Source organism: Phlebotomus papatasi, chromosome 2, assembly GCF_024763615.1.
Source record: "Phlebotomus papatasi isolate M1 chromosome 2, Ppap_2.1, whole genome shotgun sequence".
NCBI lineage: Eukaryota > Metazoa > Arthropoda > Insecta > Diptera > Psychodidae > Phlebotomus > Phlebotomus papatasi.
This window is the reverse complement of record NC_077223.1, coordinates 45,022,156-45,038,487: the sequence shown is the minus strand read 5'-3', so window position 1 is coordinate 45,038,487 and position 16,332 is coordinate 45,022,156. Positions and strand designations below refer to the sequence as shown.

At 33.6% G+C, this 16,332-nt stretch overlaps 2 protein-coding genes across 3 annotated transcripts in view; one reads left to right on the top strand and one right to left on the bottom strand.

Moving 5' to 3' along the window:
• Nucleotides 1–16,332, top strand: part of LOC129801226 (myosin heavy chain, muscle) — a 92,533-nt gene that overhangs the window by 11,724 nt on the left and 64,477 nt on the right. For both annotated transcript variants that reach the window (XM_055846109.1, XM_055846108.1), the window contains exon 2: nt 10,927–11,073. The gene's annotated coding sequence lies outside the window, so the exon portion shown is untranslated. The remainder of the gene's footprint in view (nt 1–10,926; nt 11,074–16,332) is intronic.
• LOC129801234 (protein yellow-like) lies at nt 2,870–15,587 on the bottom strand. Its single transcript, XM_055846117.1, has 3 exons — nt 15,098–15,587; nt 8,735–9,172; nt 2,870–3,998 (listed from the first exon to the last, which is right to left on the bottom strand). The coding sequence occupies exons 1-3, from the start codon at nt 15,357–15,359 to the stop codon at nt 3,319–3,321; spliced, it is 1,380 nt and encodes a 459-aa protein (XP_055702092.1). The 5' UTR covers nt 15,360–15,587; the 3' UTR covers nt 2,870–3,318.

Sequence of the window (16,332 nt, the reverse complement as noted above, 5' to 3'; positions counted from 1 at the left end):
CGCGACGAGAGTTCTGCCTCCATCCTACCATCACTCGTGAATAACACCCCGAGATACTTGAACTTCTCCACCTGTGTCAATGATTCTCCACTAACATGTAGAGTGCATTTCACAGATTGTCGGGAAATCACCATTACCTCCGACTTTTTGTTGTTCACCTTCATACCTGTTTCGGCACAAACATTTACAAATCGGTCAAGTGTGCGCTGAAGCTCTTCTTCGGAAGATCCAAAAAGAACCAAATCATCTGCATAGAGGAGATGGCTCACCCTGAAATCCCCAATACGAATCGCATTCCGCCCCCGACTGCGTTCCATAATCTTGTCCATGTATATTATGAACAACAATGGTGATAGAACACACCCTTGGCGCAGTCCAACACTCACTTGAAAACCTTCCGATTTGGATCCGTTTACACGAACACAGCTACTACAGTCTCTGTACAATGACTGAATGGCTCCTACCAATTCTTCATCCAGTCCGTACTCGTGCAGTACATCCCAAAGTTGTTCTCTCGGTACTCGGTCATATGCTTTTTCCAAATCTATGAAACAAGCATAGAGTGGAATTGCATACTCCCAAGCCTTTTCGACAATCATCCTCAGGGTAAAAAGCTGATCCGTGGTGCTTCTACCAGGTCTGAAACCGCATTGTTCCTCACCCAGTCTGGGTTCGACTATTTCTCGACATCTTCTCTCAAGGATTTTGGCATACACTTTGCCGGGCAAACTCAGAAGGGAAATTCCCCTATAATTGGAGCAATCTTTCTTGTTTCCCTTCTTGAATATGGGTACAATGACCCCAACTTGCCAGTCCTTTGGTGCTCTCCCACTTTGCCAAGCCACCTTAAAGACACGCGTGAGCCAATTGACACCCGCTATACCCATGAGTTTTAGCATTTCGGGACGTATTTCGTCAATTCCTGCAGCTTTTCCATCCTTCAATTTACTAATCGCATACAGGACTTCACTCAGGCTAAATTATCGGTTTTCAAAGCTGTGTTCATTCCTATTCTCACCTATGGTCATGAGATTTGGGTAATGACCGAAAGGGTAAGATCGCGAGTACAAGCTGCCGAGATGAGGTACCTTAGAGCGGTAAAGGGAATCACTCGTAGAGATCGAGTGAGGAATGTGGCCGTTCGTGAGGAACTAAGAGTCGAGGAGCTGCTTCTTCGGGTTGAGAGATCACAACTTCGATGGTATGGACATGTTCAACGCATGAATGAAGAAAGATTCCCCAGAAAAGCTATGCAAGCCATTGTGAGGAGACCTCGGCCTCGAGGCAGACCTAGGACAAGGTGGCTGAATCAAATTCAGAATCTTGCCTTGGAACGCCTCGGGATCGAACCCGAACATCTTCCTGAAGTGGCGGAGGACCGACAGGCGTGGGCTGCTAGATTGGATGTCATGGGCCCGCGACCCCAATAGGGATAAGCGGTTGAAAATGAATGAATGAATGAATGAATGACTGTATGAGAGTCTCTTCATGTTCATGAGCCCCCTTGCCTACAACCCTTTCTTCTGGCTTTGGCTTTGTTCTTCTTTGCTCTTCTAGCTTTGTTATAATGCAAAAGAATAACAGATAAGTAACTAATAAGACATTTTAAGTACTACCACACAATTTCTAGAGTCATTCACATTCAAAAATCTCGCGGCACTATTTAAAATTCAGCAAATTTCTTGCAAAATGTGTCCTGGCTGTGAGAATTTTCAAGTAAATTCTAGAAATCTTAATGCTCAATTGGCTCAATTGAATTTAAAATTAAATTGTGAAAATCCTAATGTGATAGCACCGATACGCAAATGGAGTGATTTTAGATAATTTATTCCTGGTCAACTGTTACCCGAAATGCTGTCGGGAATGGATTTTTTAGTAAATTTTTCTCTCAATTACTTGGGAAAAATAGTCCGACAGAGATTAAAATACATTTTGTTATTGTTTTTTTGCTTCTCGGAAGGTCATGCATCGGTTAAATACCTTTTTTTTTTAATTTTCAAATGCCTTCGTGAATTTTTAATCAATTTGACCTCTAGTAGACCAGTAAGTACCAAAAGATCTCGTTAGTTCGAGCATTCCGCAAGGCTGGGATGCTTTGACATCTCTTTAATAATAATTTTTCAAAGTATTAATGTTAAAATGGCGCTGAACAGCGTATTTAATAAATTATTTGAGTAAATTTGGCGTCATTGAAAAGGTCTTGGAATTCTTGAAAAGTTTAATAAAATGATACTCCTAAATTATACTCTAAAATTTTAATTCTTATACAAAATTTGAGAGAATCGGTAAAGGATAATAAATGGTTCAGTAAAAAAAAACTTTTCCAAATTCTGAAATTCGTGAAGATTATTCTTTTCTAAATGAATTAGACCTCTAAAGTATTTTATTACCATATGATATAGGTGAAATAATAAATGGTTTTTATAGTAACAGAATCTAAGTCACGAATTAGTGCATTTCGCAAATCTGCGATGTTTTTCCACCCCTTTTTAAACATTTTAATGTGCCACCAGTGCTATATATTTTGTGTTTTGACCTTTTTATCCATTTGGTTTTATATCATTGAATGTAGAATAACATCTCTAAAAAATTATATTATGACAGTAAACTATTAGTTTTTATTAATGGAAATTTCTCTAGTCTAAACATAATTTAGACGCTATTTGAGCGACTTTATGTTTGCGTGTGGTTTCTCCAAGGTAAAATTAGCCGACATTGTTGGAGAAGAATCACATTAAAATACTAAAAAAAAAAGTATTTTTTATTTTTCTGATGTAGAATTGGTATTCAACTAGTGTAACATTTTTTTTTTCAAATCAAAGCTGAGGAAATTTTCCATTGAGAAATGATAGTAAAAAAGACAATGTTGTTCATTTAAGAAACGCATAATATATTTACATATTTATACTTTCACAACAAATTGATATAATAATGTCGATATATTTTTTCACTTTTTATTTTTTTTTGTTCTTGTATTTGACTCTCACTTTGAACTTGATTTGTATGTCTTATAATTTGTTACGCAACAGCGAAGTATGGACGGAACTGCTGTATCTGCGCACACATAATGTCCAGAAAAATGTTATATGATGGATATATAAGACACACTTTTCACAAATAAGAATTGTACATTTTGTTCGTTTGATTTTTATTTTGGGAAAAAAGAGATTTTGTATTATGAGAAGAAAAATAGTGATATTCCTATGTTCAATCTATATATACGCACTATTAATGTGCTTTTTTTTATGGCCACAAAATGGTAATAATGACGAAGCGAGTTAATAAATAATCGCGCATAAGCTCTTTGAGCGAAAATTTTCACATGAATGTGGCAGCAGTAAAATATATTGCAATGTAGAGGAATGTGTGAATGAAAATTGTCGTTGGATGTTGACTCGATGTGGCGGAGACTGGGGGCTTCTGTGGCCTCAGGATGTCACCTAATTTGGTAATTATATCTGGCAGTGTCTTGGGTTTTGTATCGCAAGCTGTATGATCAATTGCATCCTTCACATCAGCTGTTAGAATGCGGAAATTTATGTCATTAGGATTTAATTCGCCATAGATGAACTGATGGAGGCGATCTGAGAGAACCCACAGACGATCCTGATTGTCCACTTTGATGTCATTTGGAAATTGCATATCCTCGACATTCATGTAAACCCTTCCTTGGGATTTGATAGTGTAGACTTTGTTGGTTGTTCGCCAACACGCAACAGCATTGAGATTTGGCAGAGAGTAAAAAAGTACACCAGTGAGTTGATCAAGGAATTGTGATCCTGATTGACCATTTGGTCCACGAGATCCTAGAATTTTGAATTCTTTGTAGATGGCAGAATCATTTGTAGCTAGTTGTTTGTCTCTCAAAAATCGTGTTGATACTGAAAATTCTCGCGTGGAGCTGAGTGGGTGGAAGTAGAGTGTGGCAAAACCATCTTCTGGATCAGCTTTTGATACAGCCAGACCAAAAAGTCCGTCGTCCCACTGGAAATTGATACCTATTTGTGATAGAAGTTGTTAAAATTCAAATTAGAAATTATTAGAGGCAACATAAATATAGAGAAGAGTCAGGCTACATTGGACATCAGTTTTTTAGGGTTTTTAGAAAAAAAGTTAAGTTCACAGAAAAGTTGACTTCTGGATAATAATCTTACAGCGGAAACCATTGGATTCAGTAAATTTTTCACTTTGGGCAGGTTTACTTTGGATAGATTTTAAGCTATTGAAAACGTTTATCTTGAAAATTATTTAAATATTCTTGCAACCATATTTAAATTTTATAATAGATAGAAAATGAAAAGCGATAATTTTTGACCCATATAAAATTTAAACGGTAAGAGATATCAACTTCCGGTCTTCGATGACCCCTCCTCAAATGACGTTATCTGAAACCCAACCTCTTTAGTTTTTCCCCTCCTCCTTCATACGTTCCCTAGCCCACAAAATTAGGCAAAAATGAGGTTTTTCCAATTTTGCAAAAAATTGGTCCTGACGATTTCGTTAATTTTTGGATATATTTCGGAGGTAGTCCAGCTGAACATTTAGTCCTTAGACACCTATTTGTCTCGATTTTCATCCATTTCCATCTTTTTTTCCTATTTTCGTTTTAGGACTTATAACAATGTCAAACTATTTCCTTTTTTAAATCTAAAATAATTTTTGAGCTTCCAGAGATCTTTATTTTATTTATTTATTTTATTTCTATTATATTTGTAAATTTATGATATGAGAAACTTGTTTGTTAATATTAATCTCCTTATGGTAAAACATTCAGTTGGCGTACAGATTTACTAATCTTTTGTTATTTACTAAGGAAAATGATTTCTTTTTAACAAATTTTTGACGAAACATTTTTTTTTTTTCAGAGTAATAGTACGGACCATAGAATGGTTTAATTGTTTTAATTTCTTAAAAGATAAAATTACTCTGAAAAAATTATAGGCAAATTTGTAAGATTTCTATTCTAAAAATTCTAAAGGCTATAGGGTAGAGTCAGTACTTTTTCGCCAGTAAGCACTTTTTCGCCACCTACAAATAAAATCACTTTTTCAGGGAATTATGAGCTCATGGAACTACGAAATGACTATTAATTCGTAACCTCTGGTCCAACGGATCAGAAAACCATAACTGGTGCTCCACCGACTAGATTATTTGCAAGTTAATTGAAGAAATTGTCGACAAGGTGAACAATCACCAAAAAAAATATGGAGTTCTTAATAAACTTGTCAACGCTCAGACAAATTGTCTTGCAATATTTTATGTTTTTGCAGTACAGTATTTGATATTTTTTCACTGAAAGTCACTTTGTTATTAACTAAGCTTCGCTCTAATATCATTATTTAATAATGTATTCCAAAAAAATAAAGAAATACGGATGTGGTGAAATAGGGCTTACTTTTTTCGGTTGTGTAAGTACTTTTCGCCACTCATTTATTCCAAGCATTTTACAAGTGGCGCACCTCGCGGAATTTAATTGAAACAGACGTAATTGTCAATTGATTTTTGTCGCAAACAAAAAATGTGCAAAAAATCATTCGAAATACTCTAATAATTGTCTAATATCGGTGTTAAATAAGAAAAATACTGTGCCGTGTTCTTTTGAGGGTTTTCGAAAGCAGCTGTTTCTTGAAAATCAATTGAAAACAAGTGGCGAAAAAGTGCTTACAAGGTGGCGAAAAAGTGTTTACAAGGTGGCGAAAAGTACTGAAACATGCATTGTTGCAGGAAATGTACTTTTTCAACCAGATACTCAAAAGTTCCCGGAAAGTCTCCTGGTTCAATAGATAGACAATGCTTCAAAGCACTTGTACAGAAAATTTCATTTTATTTCGACAAAAATTGTAAGAATTACAAGGGTACAAAACCTTAAGGTGGCGAAAAGGGCTTACTCTACCCTATAGATTGAGCTTCAGAGTTAAGCAAATAATAGGTCAAAGGGGGACCCTTGTAGCAGTCTCTCACTCTCGAGCATTGAATACGAGCTGCCAACTGTGTATCGACAAGCCTAGTGCACTTCAAACAAATGTGTTACTCACTAGAATTATAAGCTAAGCAGTAAATGATGCATAATTCATCCTATGTTATTTAGGCCACTAATTATATATTACTCTTTTGTTGGGGTTGAATAAAAAAATCACAAAAAGTTCTAACAGAGCTTAATGCAATTTTCGTCATCGAAAAAATACTGGGGTAGAGTAAATTAAGCTAATTCAAAACCTGTTCCAAATGGGAATTTTTCGCTACTCCAAATGGAAAAAAACAATTTTTTCCATGATAAATGCAATATTAAATTTTTATTTATATATTTTCTATACCTCAGTTTCATTATTTAGTTAATTTTGCTCCAAATAAAGCGAAAATCCATTCATATTCACAAATTTTAATTTATTAATTTTTTCAGAAAAATTAAAAGTGTACCTTTTCACCATCGAATTTTTCATCGATCGACCATGTTTTCCAATGAAAAACACAATAAGATGATTATTCTTTATTCGTTTTTCTTACATTTATGTAATATTTCTGATAAAATTATGTGAAATTAATAGTTACTCTTTATTGTTAATGATACGTGAAGTTTTCAAATAAAATAATTACCTATTTCGTGAACAAAAATGGCTTCTCTGAAATGTCTACAAATGCTTCAATAGGAAACAGCGGAAATATGATTTTTTTCGGAGAGATTTTCTTATTGTCTCAAATAGAAAAGGAGAAAAGACCAGGAATAAGTACATATCCTGCACTCAAGAGCAACTCAATAGGGTTTTGGAAGCCTCTCTTCGCGGTTTCACTTACACTGTTTGTCTCCAATTAGAAACTGTCCCTTGTCTCCATTTGGATTAATTTTTTTCCAATAGAAGCATTTTACGCTCGCGTATTTTTCTTGTATTTAAGAAGTTTTTAAATTATATTTAAAGAATTTTCACTAAACAGTAACATTCTAGAAGAGTCAAGGAGAAAATTTATGTAGGGGAAAGTCGTCTGCCTTTAAATGCAGCAGCCTTCAAATGTTGCGATTTTTTCGTTATTCTCAAAAGCATAAATTATATTCTATTAACTATTAGGTAGCTATCCATCATCCTCACAAATCATCAAAAAATGGAGAGCCTAGCTCCTATTTCCTAGATGGTAGATCAAAAAAAATGAAAATGAGCTCTAAACTGTAATTTTGATGTTCCACAAATCATGTGATTTTTCATAGTAAAAATCATTTTACAAATACATCTTCCATTGTGACACATAGAAGGTTAATCAGGCTTAATATTTCTGTTAATACATTTTGGTTCAGATGACACAATTTTTGTGGGTGGCAAAAATTTGCAAATATCACCCTGCAGCAGCCTTTAAATGCCAATGTCGTGTGCCTTTAAATCCTATCTTTCCATACATCAAAACATGTGAAATCGAACTCCTACTTTTCTCTGACGAACGTCATACAAACACTTATAACCTGCTATCTTGCTCCGGCCTGGATGTTTCAAGTTGACAATTTTCAACTTCAATGGCTTTTTCTTCCAAATTTTCAAGTGCAAAACAGTTCTTCAGAAAAATGTGAAGAAAAGTTATTGTTTAATGTCTTTTGACTGCAGTAATGATTTTAGTGAGTGCGTTAGGCTTCAACCTATTGATTTATAGCCCATTTAGTTTTATTGATTCAATATTCTCAGTGAAAAAAAAAACATTTAAAGGCAGCTGCCTCGCGTTTGAAGGCAGACTATGCCAGCTGCCTTCATACAAATCGACATCACTTTTTTAATTTCCTCAAAAGGAAAAACTGAGGACTTGCAAATGCTAAATGAGGTAATCATATACGCCGAATGAACAAGAGAATTTTTTGGTGTAGTAGAAAATAAAATCCATTTTGTGGATTCTTCAGAAAAAAATCTTAAATTTGGAACTCCATTTTTCGTTTGAAGGCAGACGACTTTCCCCTAATTCTTTTCAGAAAAAAATATGAACTTAATGTATTGAATCTTCTGCCAAAGTTAAAGCATCTGGAAATGGTTTTGAATTAGGACATTTACCCTAGTTTAAAAAGTTTTTTAGTTTTTCTTAATGGCTTCTTACGGCTGCCGCCGACTTTACTATTATTTGTCAGATACGTTTTGTTGAAACTTACTTTTAAACTTTCTTAAATACCCTTAAAGAGATAATTTTGAGAACAATAATCCGAAAAAGGAAATATTAAAATTTTAATTTTGAGTCACATAAATGTAAAGACGAGAAATAATAAACATTCAAATATCGTTATTTTCTTTATAATTTTGAAGTTGTTACGATCTATTGTAAATATATTTTTTTTTGTTTTAACTATCTTATGATCTTTAAAAATTCATGCCATGATACAGGGACATATACTGAGACTTTAAAGAGGATTTGGTCACCGGTCAACTTCTAAAGTTATGTTTTACTCTAAGAAGTCAGAAAAAATTATCTTTTTGGACCTTAATTTTTGATCCTCTCCGCTCTTAACAGGTTAAACATAATGTAATTTAGATAGAGCAAATAATTGTGAATTTAAATTATGGCAAGGCCTAGTTATGCGAAAAAATTAATAGTCATTTAGAACATATTGAGTTTCGATTGTCCGTGACGAGATTCTGATAAGTGATAACATAATAAAATTTTTTGCGAGTTTGAATTGAAATTATGCAGATTCAGATATATCAGAATGCTAAATCGTAAATTTACGTCATTACAACATGTATTGCGAACTGATGTATTGAAGGAAGTATACCTGTAATACTGTAATTTCCTGCCAGTGGATCAGGATGAAAGTAGTTATGGTGCACTCTCCATGATTCATTTTGCTTCCAAGAGTATACCACTAATCCTGGTGATCCCAAATCGGCTGAATAAGCAAAGGTATCGTCGCATTGACCATCTTCCACGGCAATGTTGGCAAAGAATGACTTTTGCTTGATTTGTTCATCGGGAAAGACAAATCGCCGTAGTAGATTGTCATCGTGAAGATCATAGATGAGTAGTTGCGTGTTGACGATGCGTTTATTTTCACCCAGAAGATCATCAATTCCGGTGTCAAGCACCCATAGTCGTCCACATCGATCTGCACGAATCCTGAATGGAGATACTATCTCTGGTGGTTCGTGTTCACTGAATCTATGTGCCTGCCAATTGGGAAATGGCGACAGCAAGGGCGATCTCGTGAAGGTTTCTGCGAGAAGGAAAATAGTCTCATTGAGATTTCATATAGCAAGACTTGAAAATTCTTGAGGCTTTTTCCCTCTATCTCTAAACATATAAACGTGTGTGGATTTATTTATAAATCATATGTTATTGTACAACTCACATTGTGCAAAATTTTCTTCAACCATCAGCAAAGTTATTATAGAGAAAAGTATAAAGTAGAATTTCATGAAAATTGATCACTCAAGCGAAGTATTGAGTTTTCTGGTAGATTTCTTTTTTTATGTCACTCCCCAAAAACCATTTATCATAAATTAACAAGGTGAATTATCGATTGAGTTGCTAACTCAAAATGTTCACTGTTCACTTACAATTTGCAGCAATGCCAAATAGGCCAAATTTTTAATTTAGACTTAATTTACTCAAGAAAAAAATTAGCACTGTGCTTTTATTGTGTAAATACTTTTGTGATTTTTTCTTATTTGTCGTTTTTATCATTTTACATGCAATTCTGTAACGTTTTTTTTTAACCAGGTGAGAAACTGTTTGTAAGCTAAATGAAGAGAAAGAAATTCAAGTAAAATTTACAGTAAGCACTTTAAAAGCGATTAACATTTATTTAGGAGCAATAATGGCAATTTTACAAGTTATATGAAATAACTTTAAAAATAAATAGCGTAAGAAAAACAAATAAGTAATTACGAGTTCAAGCATTTAGAAATAACTTTTTCTACCACGACATTCCTTTAGTTTTATGTTTACTAATTCCCAGCCAATGAATCGATACATAATTCATCTCATAAACCTTCCGAAAATACTATAGAGGTGATATTTTCGAGGGACCCTAACTTATCTTTGTCGGTTATGGCCAGCGCACAATAACTTTTGTTTAGTAAACATGTTTTTGACATTTCAATGAGAGTGAGTGAGATCTAGATCTAGTCATCTCGCTCATTCTCATGGGAAATTTTGAAAACATGTTTACAAACAAAGCTTATTATGTGCTGGGCATAATGAGAAATCTAAATTACGCTCACTCTCACAGCCTGTTCCAAAAACATGTTTACAAAACAAAGGTTGTTGTGCTTTGGGCATTAAGATGTTAAAAATGTTTACTTAAAGCTTTTAAAACTCTGAGAAAATGCTGTCAAAAAAGGGACATTTTACTCCTCGAGATTTTCATCTTCCGCTCCCGGAAATTAACTTATGTTGTTTATCTGTTCGTCTGTACAATCATTACACAGGTTTCAAGCCTAATTGTTGCAATTCTTTAGAATTGTATATATACAGCAAATCACTTAACATATCGTCGCTTGGATCAGCAACTCAACTAACAGCATTTGCTTTGAGTCTATATTTGTTGTAAATATATTATGTTGCCTTTTGCAACAAATGTAGGTTTTAATGAAATGTAGTTAGCGCAGTCGCTGATTTAACAAAATGATATCTTGAAAACTTACTGGAATTGCTTGATATAAAATCTAGACCTTCTAGAATTGAACTAAACCTTTAATTTGAAGACCGCTTTAATAAATTTAGAAGCCAAACGGTTAGAGAAATCGTCTTGGATGTACTTCTAGAAACCTATTCAAGGACTGTATTGACATGCGTAACATTTCCAATATACACATTTGCCCTTTTGACCTCTAAAATCGTAGTTTTCATTCCTGAAAGTATCGACCACTCTTGATGCGTCCAAAGGAAGGGTTTATTTCATTATTATCGTACTTATCGTCTATAATTCAGCCTAGAAAGTCTTAAGTGCAAATTTTGTACTTCTAGGAGACGAGGCCAGTCCAGTCTTTGATTGATTGACAGCGTATACCAAGACGACAGCTTTTTAGAAGTACGGAATTGGAAGTAATGGCTCTTAAAAAGCTCAAGAGGCGAAGGGACCTGGGTCAGACCAAAACCAGAAATTGATTACCGGTAAGTAATTTTTAAATGAAATGCTTATGGTATATTTAATGCATGATTAAGAAAGGTTAGTAGATGGTAGTTATTACGCCCAAATATCTATAGAACATTTGATGACTTTTTTTCCATATCAAGGGTCGTGTCGATATTTTTCTCTCAATATTAAATGGCAAAAAACAAACGAGCAGTAAAAAATTCTAAACGGGCAGTAAAAAATGAAAAATGAGCAGTAAAATATCTAATTATGGTCAGTAACAAACTTAAATCTTTACAAAAATGGGCCTAATTCATATATTTAACATTTAAAATAGTTCCATATTGAGTGAAAAGCCCTTTATTTTCCCTTTGCCAAAATTTGCACGATAATATCACTGTTTCAATTTTTTTTGTTACTGATCAATTTTAATTTTCTGCTGCTTATTTATTCAATGCCATATTAAAATAAGGTGTATTTTTCAAAGATAAAATTAAAGACAAACCAAAACATAAAACGCAATATATCGACTTGTCAGGAGATACGTCGAATAACTCGATTTTTTGCAAAATTAGTTTTTTTCGCTTTTCGGATACTCCTTGATCCCCTGTCCCTTTCCTGTAAATATTATACCGAAAAGTTTATTATTCACGAAGTTATAGGAGTTTCAAATCTTATAAATCCTATACTCAGCATATAAAATCTCAGCTTGAAATCACTCTCTTGTAAAGTTGGCCATTTGCGACTTATTCGTTTTATATTCTAAGCAGTCGGTATGATCTAATATGAATAGGGAAAGATAAGGCAAAATGTGGCAAGTCGAAAATTTCAATATTCGATATCTTTCAAGGTAAAAGAGAGTGAATCATCTAATTTTTACTTTTTTTGGAAAGAGGATTCCAGTAAGAATTGTGGCGAACTTAAAAAATGTTGATGTATAGATAACCGGGGTAGAATTAGACAATATGGAGTGTTATAGTTTTCCTTAGAAAGAATATTCAGCAAACTACTATTTTTTTTTCAAAATAATTAACTCCCTCCCTATTCATTTAAATATTTATCAGTTGGATTCGAACAAGCTTTTCACAAACTATAGGTTAAAAAAAAATTTATTTGCTGGCTAATTCTGCCCCGGTCTCTCTCATATTCCTATTGAAAATATTGTCAAATTCTATCAATTTCACTCGAATTTTGATCAACTTTATCATCCAAAATTTGTCATTGCTTCTAAAATTATTTGGATACATTGAAAACAAAGTTGTTCTCCATTTTAGGATATCCTAGAGAGTTTTCATTCTGAAAATTATTTTATCAAAAATTATCGCTTGGGGCAAAAAGTATCAAAAGGCTTTTAGTACTTTAATTTATGAAAAAAACGTTATAAGGGAAAGTACTCTCCCTTCGAACGTTCATGCCGTCGAATAATGTGAATTTCTTTTATCTTCCCTAAGACATTTATACATAATTATCTTGAAATTATCAATAATAATTGACGATAAGCCAACTAATATTTGATAGAAATGTGTAAGTCTCTTGAAAAAACTAAAAGAAAATTCACATTATTCGAAGGCATGAACGTTTAAAGGGAGAGTACTTTCCCCTACACATTTCTATTAAATATTAGTTGGCTTATCATTAATTGTTGATAATTCCGTGATAATTTAGTGTACTTACGAAAAACAAAAGAAATTCACATTATTCGAAGGTATGAACGTTCGAAGGGAGAGTACTTTCCACTACTCAAAAGTTCGAGGATTACACTAAGTTTTTCGCACTGCACATTTTTTTAAGTTTCCCGGCTAACTACAGATTTTAAAAGATTTATTATTGTTTGAAAAGATTTCCTAAAATTGCTTAAAAGCAAGATGATTACATTTCGAATAAAATTTAATTATTGGTTCATAACCGTTTTTCTACTTTTCGGTAGATTTTAAACTGCGATTATTTAGGGATTATGTAAATATACCCTTACGCATCTTTGTCAACCTTTAGTTTAGGATTTGAAATGCGTAACCTATGAACAGTTGGCACTATTTCGAGAAATTAGCGCTAACAGTACATTGCATATATTACGGCGTTTCTGTAATTTATTCGAAAGAAATCTCCTGCAGATATGCATATTTTTGTATGAATAAAGCCATTTTGCGCTGCTTTTTTCGATCCCGAAAATATGCATAATTCGGGGACCCTTGTACTTCTAAAAGGACATTTATCTTATAGATAAGGGAAAATTGATTCCTACCAAATTTTGGGACATTTTTTACCAGGTATGCCTATTTTCAGATTACAACTAAACTATAGTGCTGAAATATGTATGAATTTAATCCAAAAAGTTGCAAATTTCACATACCAAGCAAAATGTATGAATTAATTTGGGTAAAAACACGGCTATTTCACGCATCATTTTAACTAAACCTAATTAATTCTTCGTGCAAAAGAGTCTTAATTCAGGAATCATTATAGAGATTAAATTAGTTTCACTTAGCAATCAGAATTTCTTTTCCATGACATTTTTGTGCTTTGCCGAGGGAATTTCCCCGAAATGTGATACTTTCAAGGGTGAACTGAAAAGCGTACCTTACATTACAGCATATAGTAAAATTTTTAAACTCTTGGCAATCGAATAAATTAAGATTCTGTGTTAAATCGTGACATTATGAATAGTGGTGTAGAGGTCACTGTGAAGAACATTCTCTTTGAGTAAAACAAAAAAAAAAAAGAAACAGTCGTGATGGAATGTCCTAAAGAAAAACCACATCATATTGGAATCCTCATGATGAATTTCCACGAGAAACAGTAGCGGTGAATTCCAATCAAGAACAACCTTGTATGGGATCATGAATTTAGCGTAGAATTTCCATTTCAACGGTGAATTATTTGGCAATATGATTCATGAGGTTTTTCTTTTGAATTGCTTCTTTTAGTGTTCCATTGGGTTTTTCTCTGTTTCAAAAACGTACGTGTGCAAGACTTTTATTGGGTATAGCTGGAGGAAGTACACAGTAAAAAAGAGTTGACACTATGAGTGTGTATAAGCTTTTATATCACCACTGAGAAAAAAAGAGGGTGCGATTAACTTTTTTTCCTCATAACTTTAACACTTTTTAGGTGTAAAAATATAACAACATTTTTTAATGTTAATTTTACACCTTTTTAAGGATAAAATTAACATGAAAAAGGGTAACTTTAACCCTCAATACACCTAAAAAGGGTAATATTTACATCGATTTCGGATCAATACTGCAGGGTAAAATTAACATTTCCGGAATGTTATTTTAACTTTTTCGGATTTCTCTCAGTGACTAAGTAAAATTTGGTAAAAGAGTTTGATTTAAATTTGATGTTACTTCCTGAAGAAAATCATTTTACAGCCTAAAATAGAAATTTAATATTTCACACAACTTTGGGTAAAATACACAAAGTTTTACACTACAATAGTGTGAAAATTATAATAAAATAATTGTGTATTTGTGAAAAATTTTAGATTACACAACTTTGTTGAAAATATTTAACAATTGTGTAGAAATTTCACACACTTTGCAATTCAACAATTAAATTACCCGATTTAACACTAAACATTGTTAAAATTTTACACATTTTTTTTTACTGTGTATGTGATTGATGCAGAAACCACTTTTATTCTCTAAACCAATTTGCTCATTTTGGGTGGGAATTCTGTTGGTGTCGGAAGGCTTGGTGCTTTAGGATTGAGAGAAGTTGGAGGTGAAAGAGTGGTGCATTTTTGAATAGAAGAGAATTCTTTTGGCTGAAATTTTTCGAGGAGAACACAGCCGTCATATACAATCTACCTCACGCGTACAATAACATATTCTCGCGGGGTCGCCGAGATTGAATACTTATAATACAAGAAGTATTGTGTTGGGAAAGACATGCGAGTGAGACAGAGAGAGATGGAGACTGGGAATGAGATGTTGAGATGGTTGTGACTCATATTTGTCAAGAAGAAAGTGTGAGACAATTGAAAATCCCTGAAAAATACCATTCTTATGGGATTGTCCAGATGAATGGTGGTATCGATGATTGGAAAAATTGCAATTTTACCATTCATATTGATGAAGGCTAATGAGGCAGGTACGCCAGACTTCCAACGGGGCAGCGTGATAAATAGTCTATCAGTTTGCACCTCAATACCAACTGGAACTACAGAACTGGGAATATATAAGCCGGACTTGATGGCACTGTCTCGATGTGCAGCACTGCTAAAGTTAAAATCCATTTGATTCCATTGATATGCCACTTGAAGGTTATCATTGGCCAAAGTATCACTGAGAATTTGGGCACAGATTACCAAAAACACCAACATATTTGATCACTTTTCTTTTCTTTTTTTTTAATAACACACACGAGATTCCGAAAAGGTGGGAATGCACAAGAGGAAATCTTACTTTTTTGACAACTTGTCTTCACCTACCCTCTTTTCCTCTTTTTTTTTTGGAATCTGTCCACGAATCACACGAAAATGTGTGTCTATAATACTTCTCCGGACGGTATCTGACTGCCAACTGGAGGTGAGTTCGGGATTCGTATACGAGCAACAGGTGAAAGTATATTTTGCAATGAGACAGATCGATCGTTCCCTCTCCAGTTCAGATGGGATTCTGTCTCTCTCACACGCCCGAATCTTTCCATTCAACTGGAGAATGTGTCGCTGGGTTGATGAAAAATCATCATTGTCATCGGTTGTGTGTTAGACAAAAATTTCAGTTTACGCTCTTTGAGTTTTTGCATAAATTACCATTTTGGAAAATTCATTACAAGTACATTTAATATAGGTCAGTCTTCCCAAAGTCGTTACTATTTATTTTAAATTATTTTAGTGGACATTTCTAAAGGCGCTCTGCTATAGTATTTTGTCATTGTTGTATTTTAATGACACCCAGTTCTTGGGAATAGATCATCGTATGGGGAATTCCTAAAATATAGAAGATTCTTTCCATGTTAAATAATTTTTAATCAAATATTAGATGAGTTGATTCAATAAATAAGTGACGATATCCAATTTTAGAACTGTTCGAGCGGTTTATATATAGGGATGAGTGGGGCTCTATCGGGTGGGAAGTTCGGAACGGATGTAACTTTTTTTTAAGACTTTGTCAGCAATCTTTCAATATTTATTAACAAATATTTATTTGTGTAAAATTTATTATGTGTAATTAATTTTACACATAATTATATTACACATACATAATTAAAAATTATGTGTAAAATTAAAAAAAAATACTGGAATTATAAATAATCACTAGAAAGACTAAAAGCTCTAGAAATAATGTCAATAA

Bases quoted from the DNA above. Each gene is read 5' to 3' on its own strand.
- LOC129801234 (XM_055846117.1), bottom strand. From the start codon at position 15,359: ATGTTGGTGTTTTTGGTAATCTGTGCCCAAATTCTCAGTGATACTTTG. The intron at 9,173-15,097 runs GTAAAATTGCAA...TCCTTCTCGCAG, and splicing joins AGCCTTCATCAATATGAATG to AAACCTTCACGAGATCGCCC. The intron at 3,999-8,734 runs GTATACTTCCTT...TATCACAAATAG, and splicing joins AGGAAATTACAGTATTACAG to GTATCAATTTCCAGTGGGAC.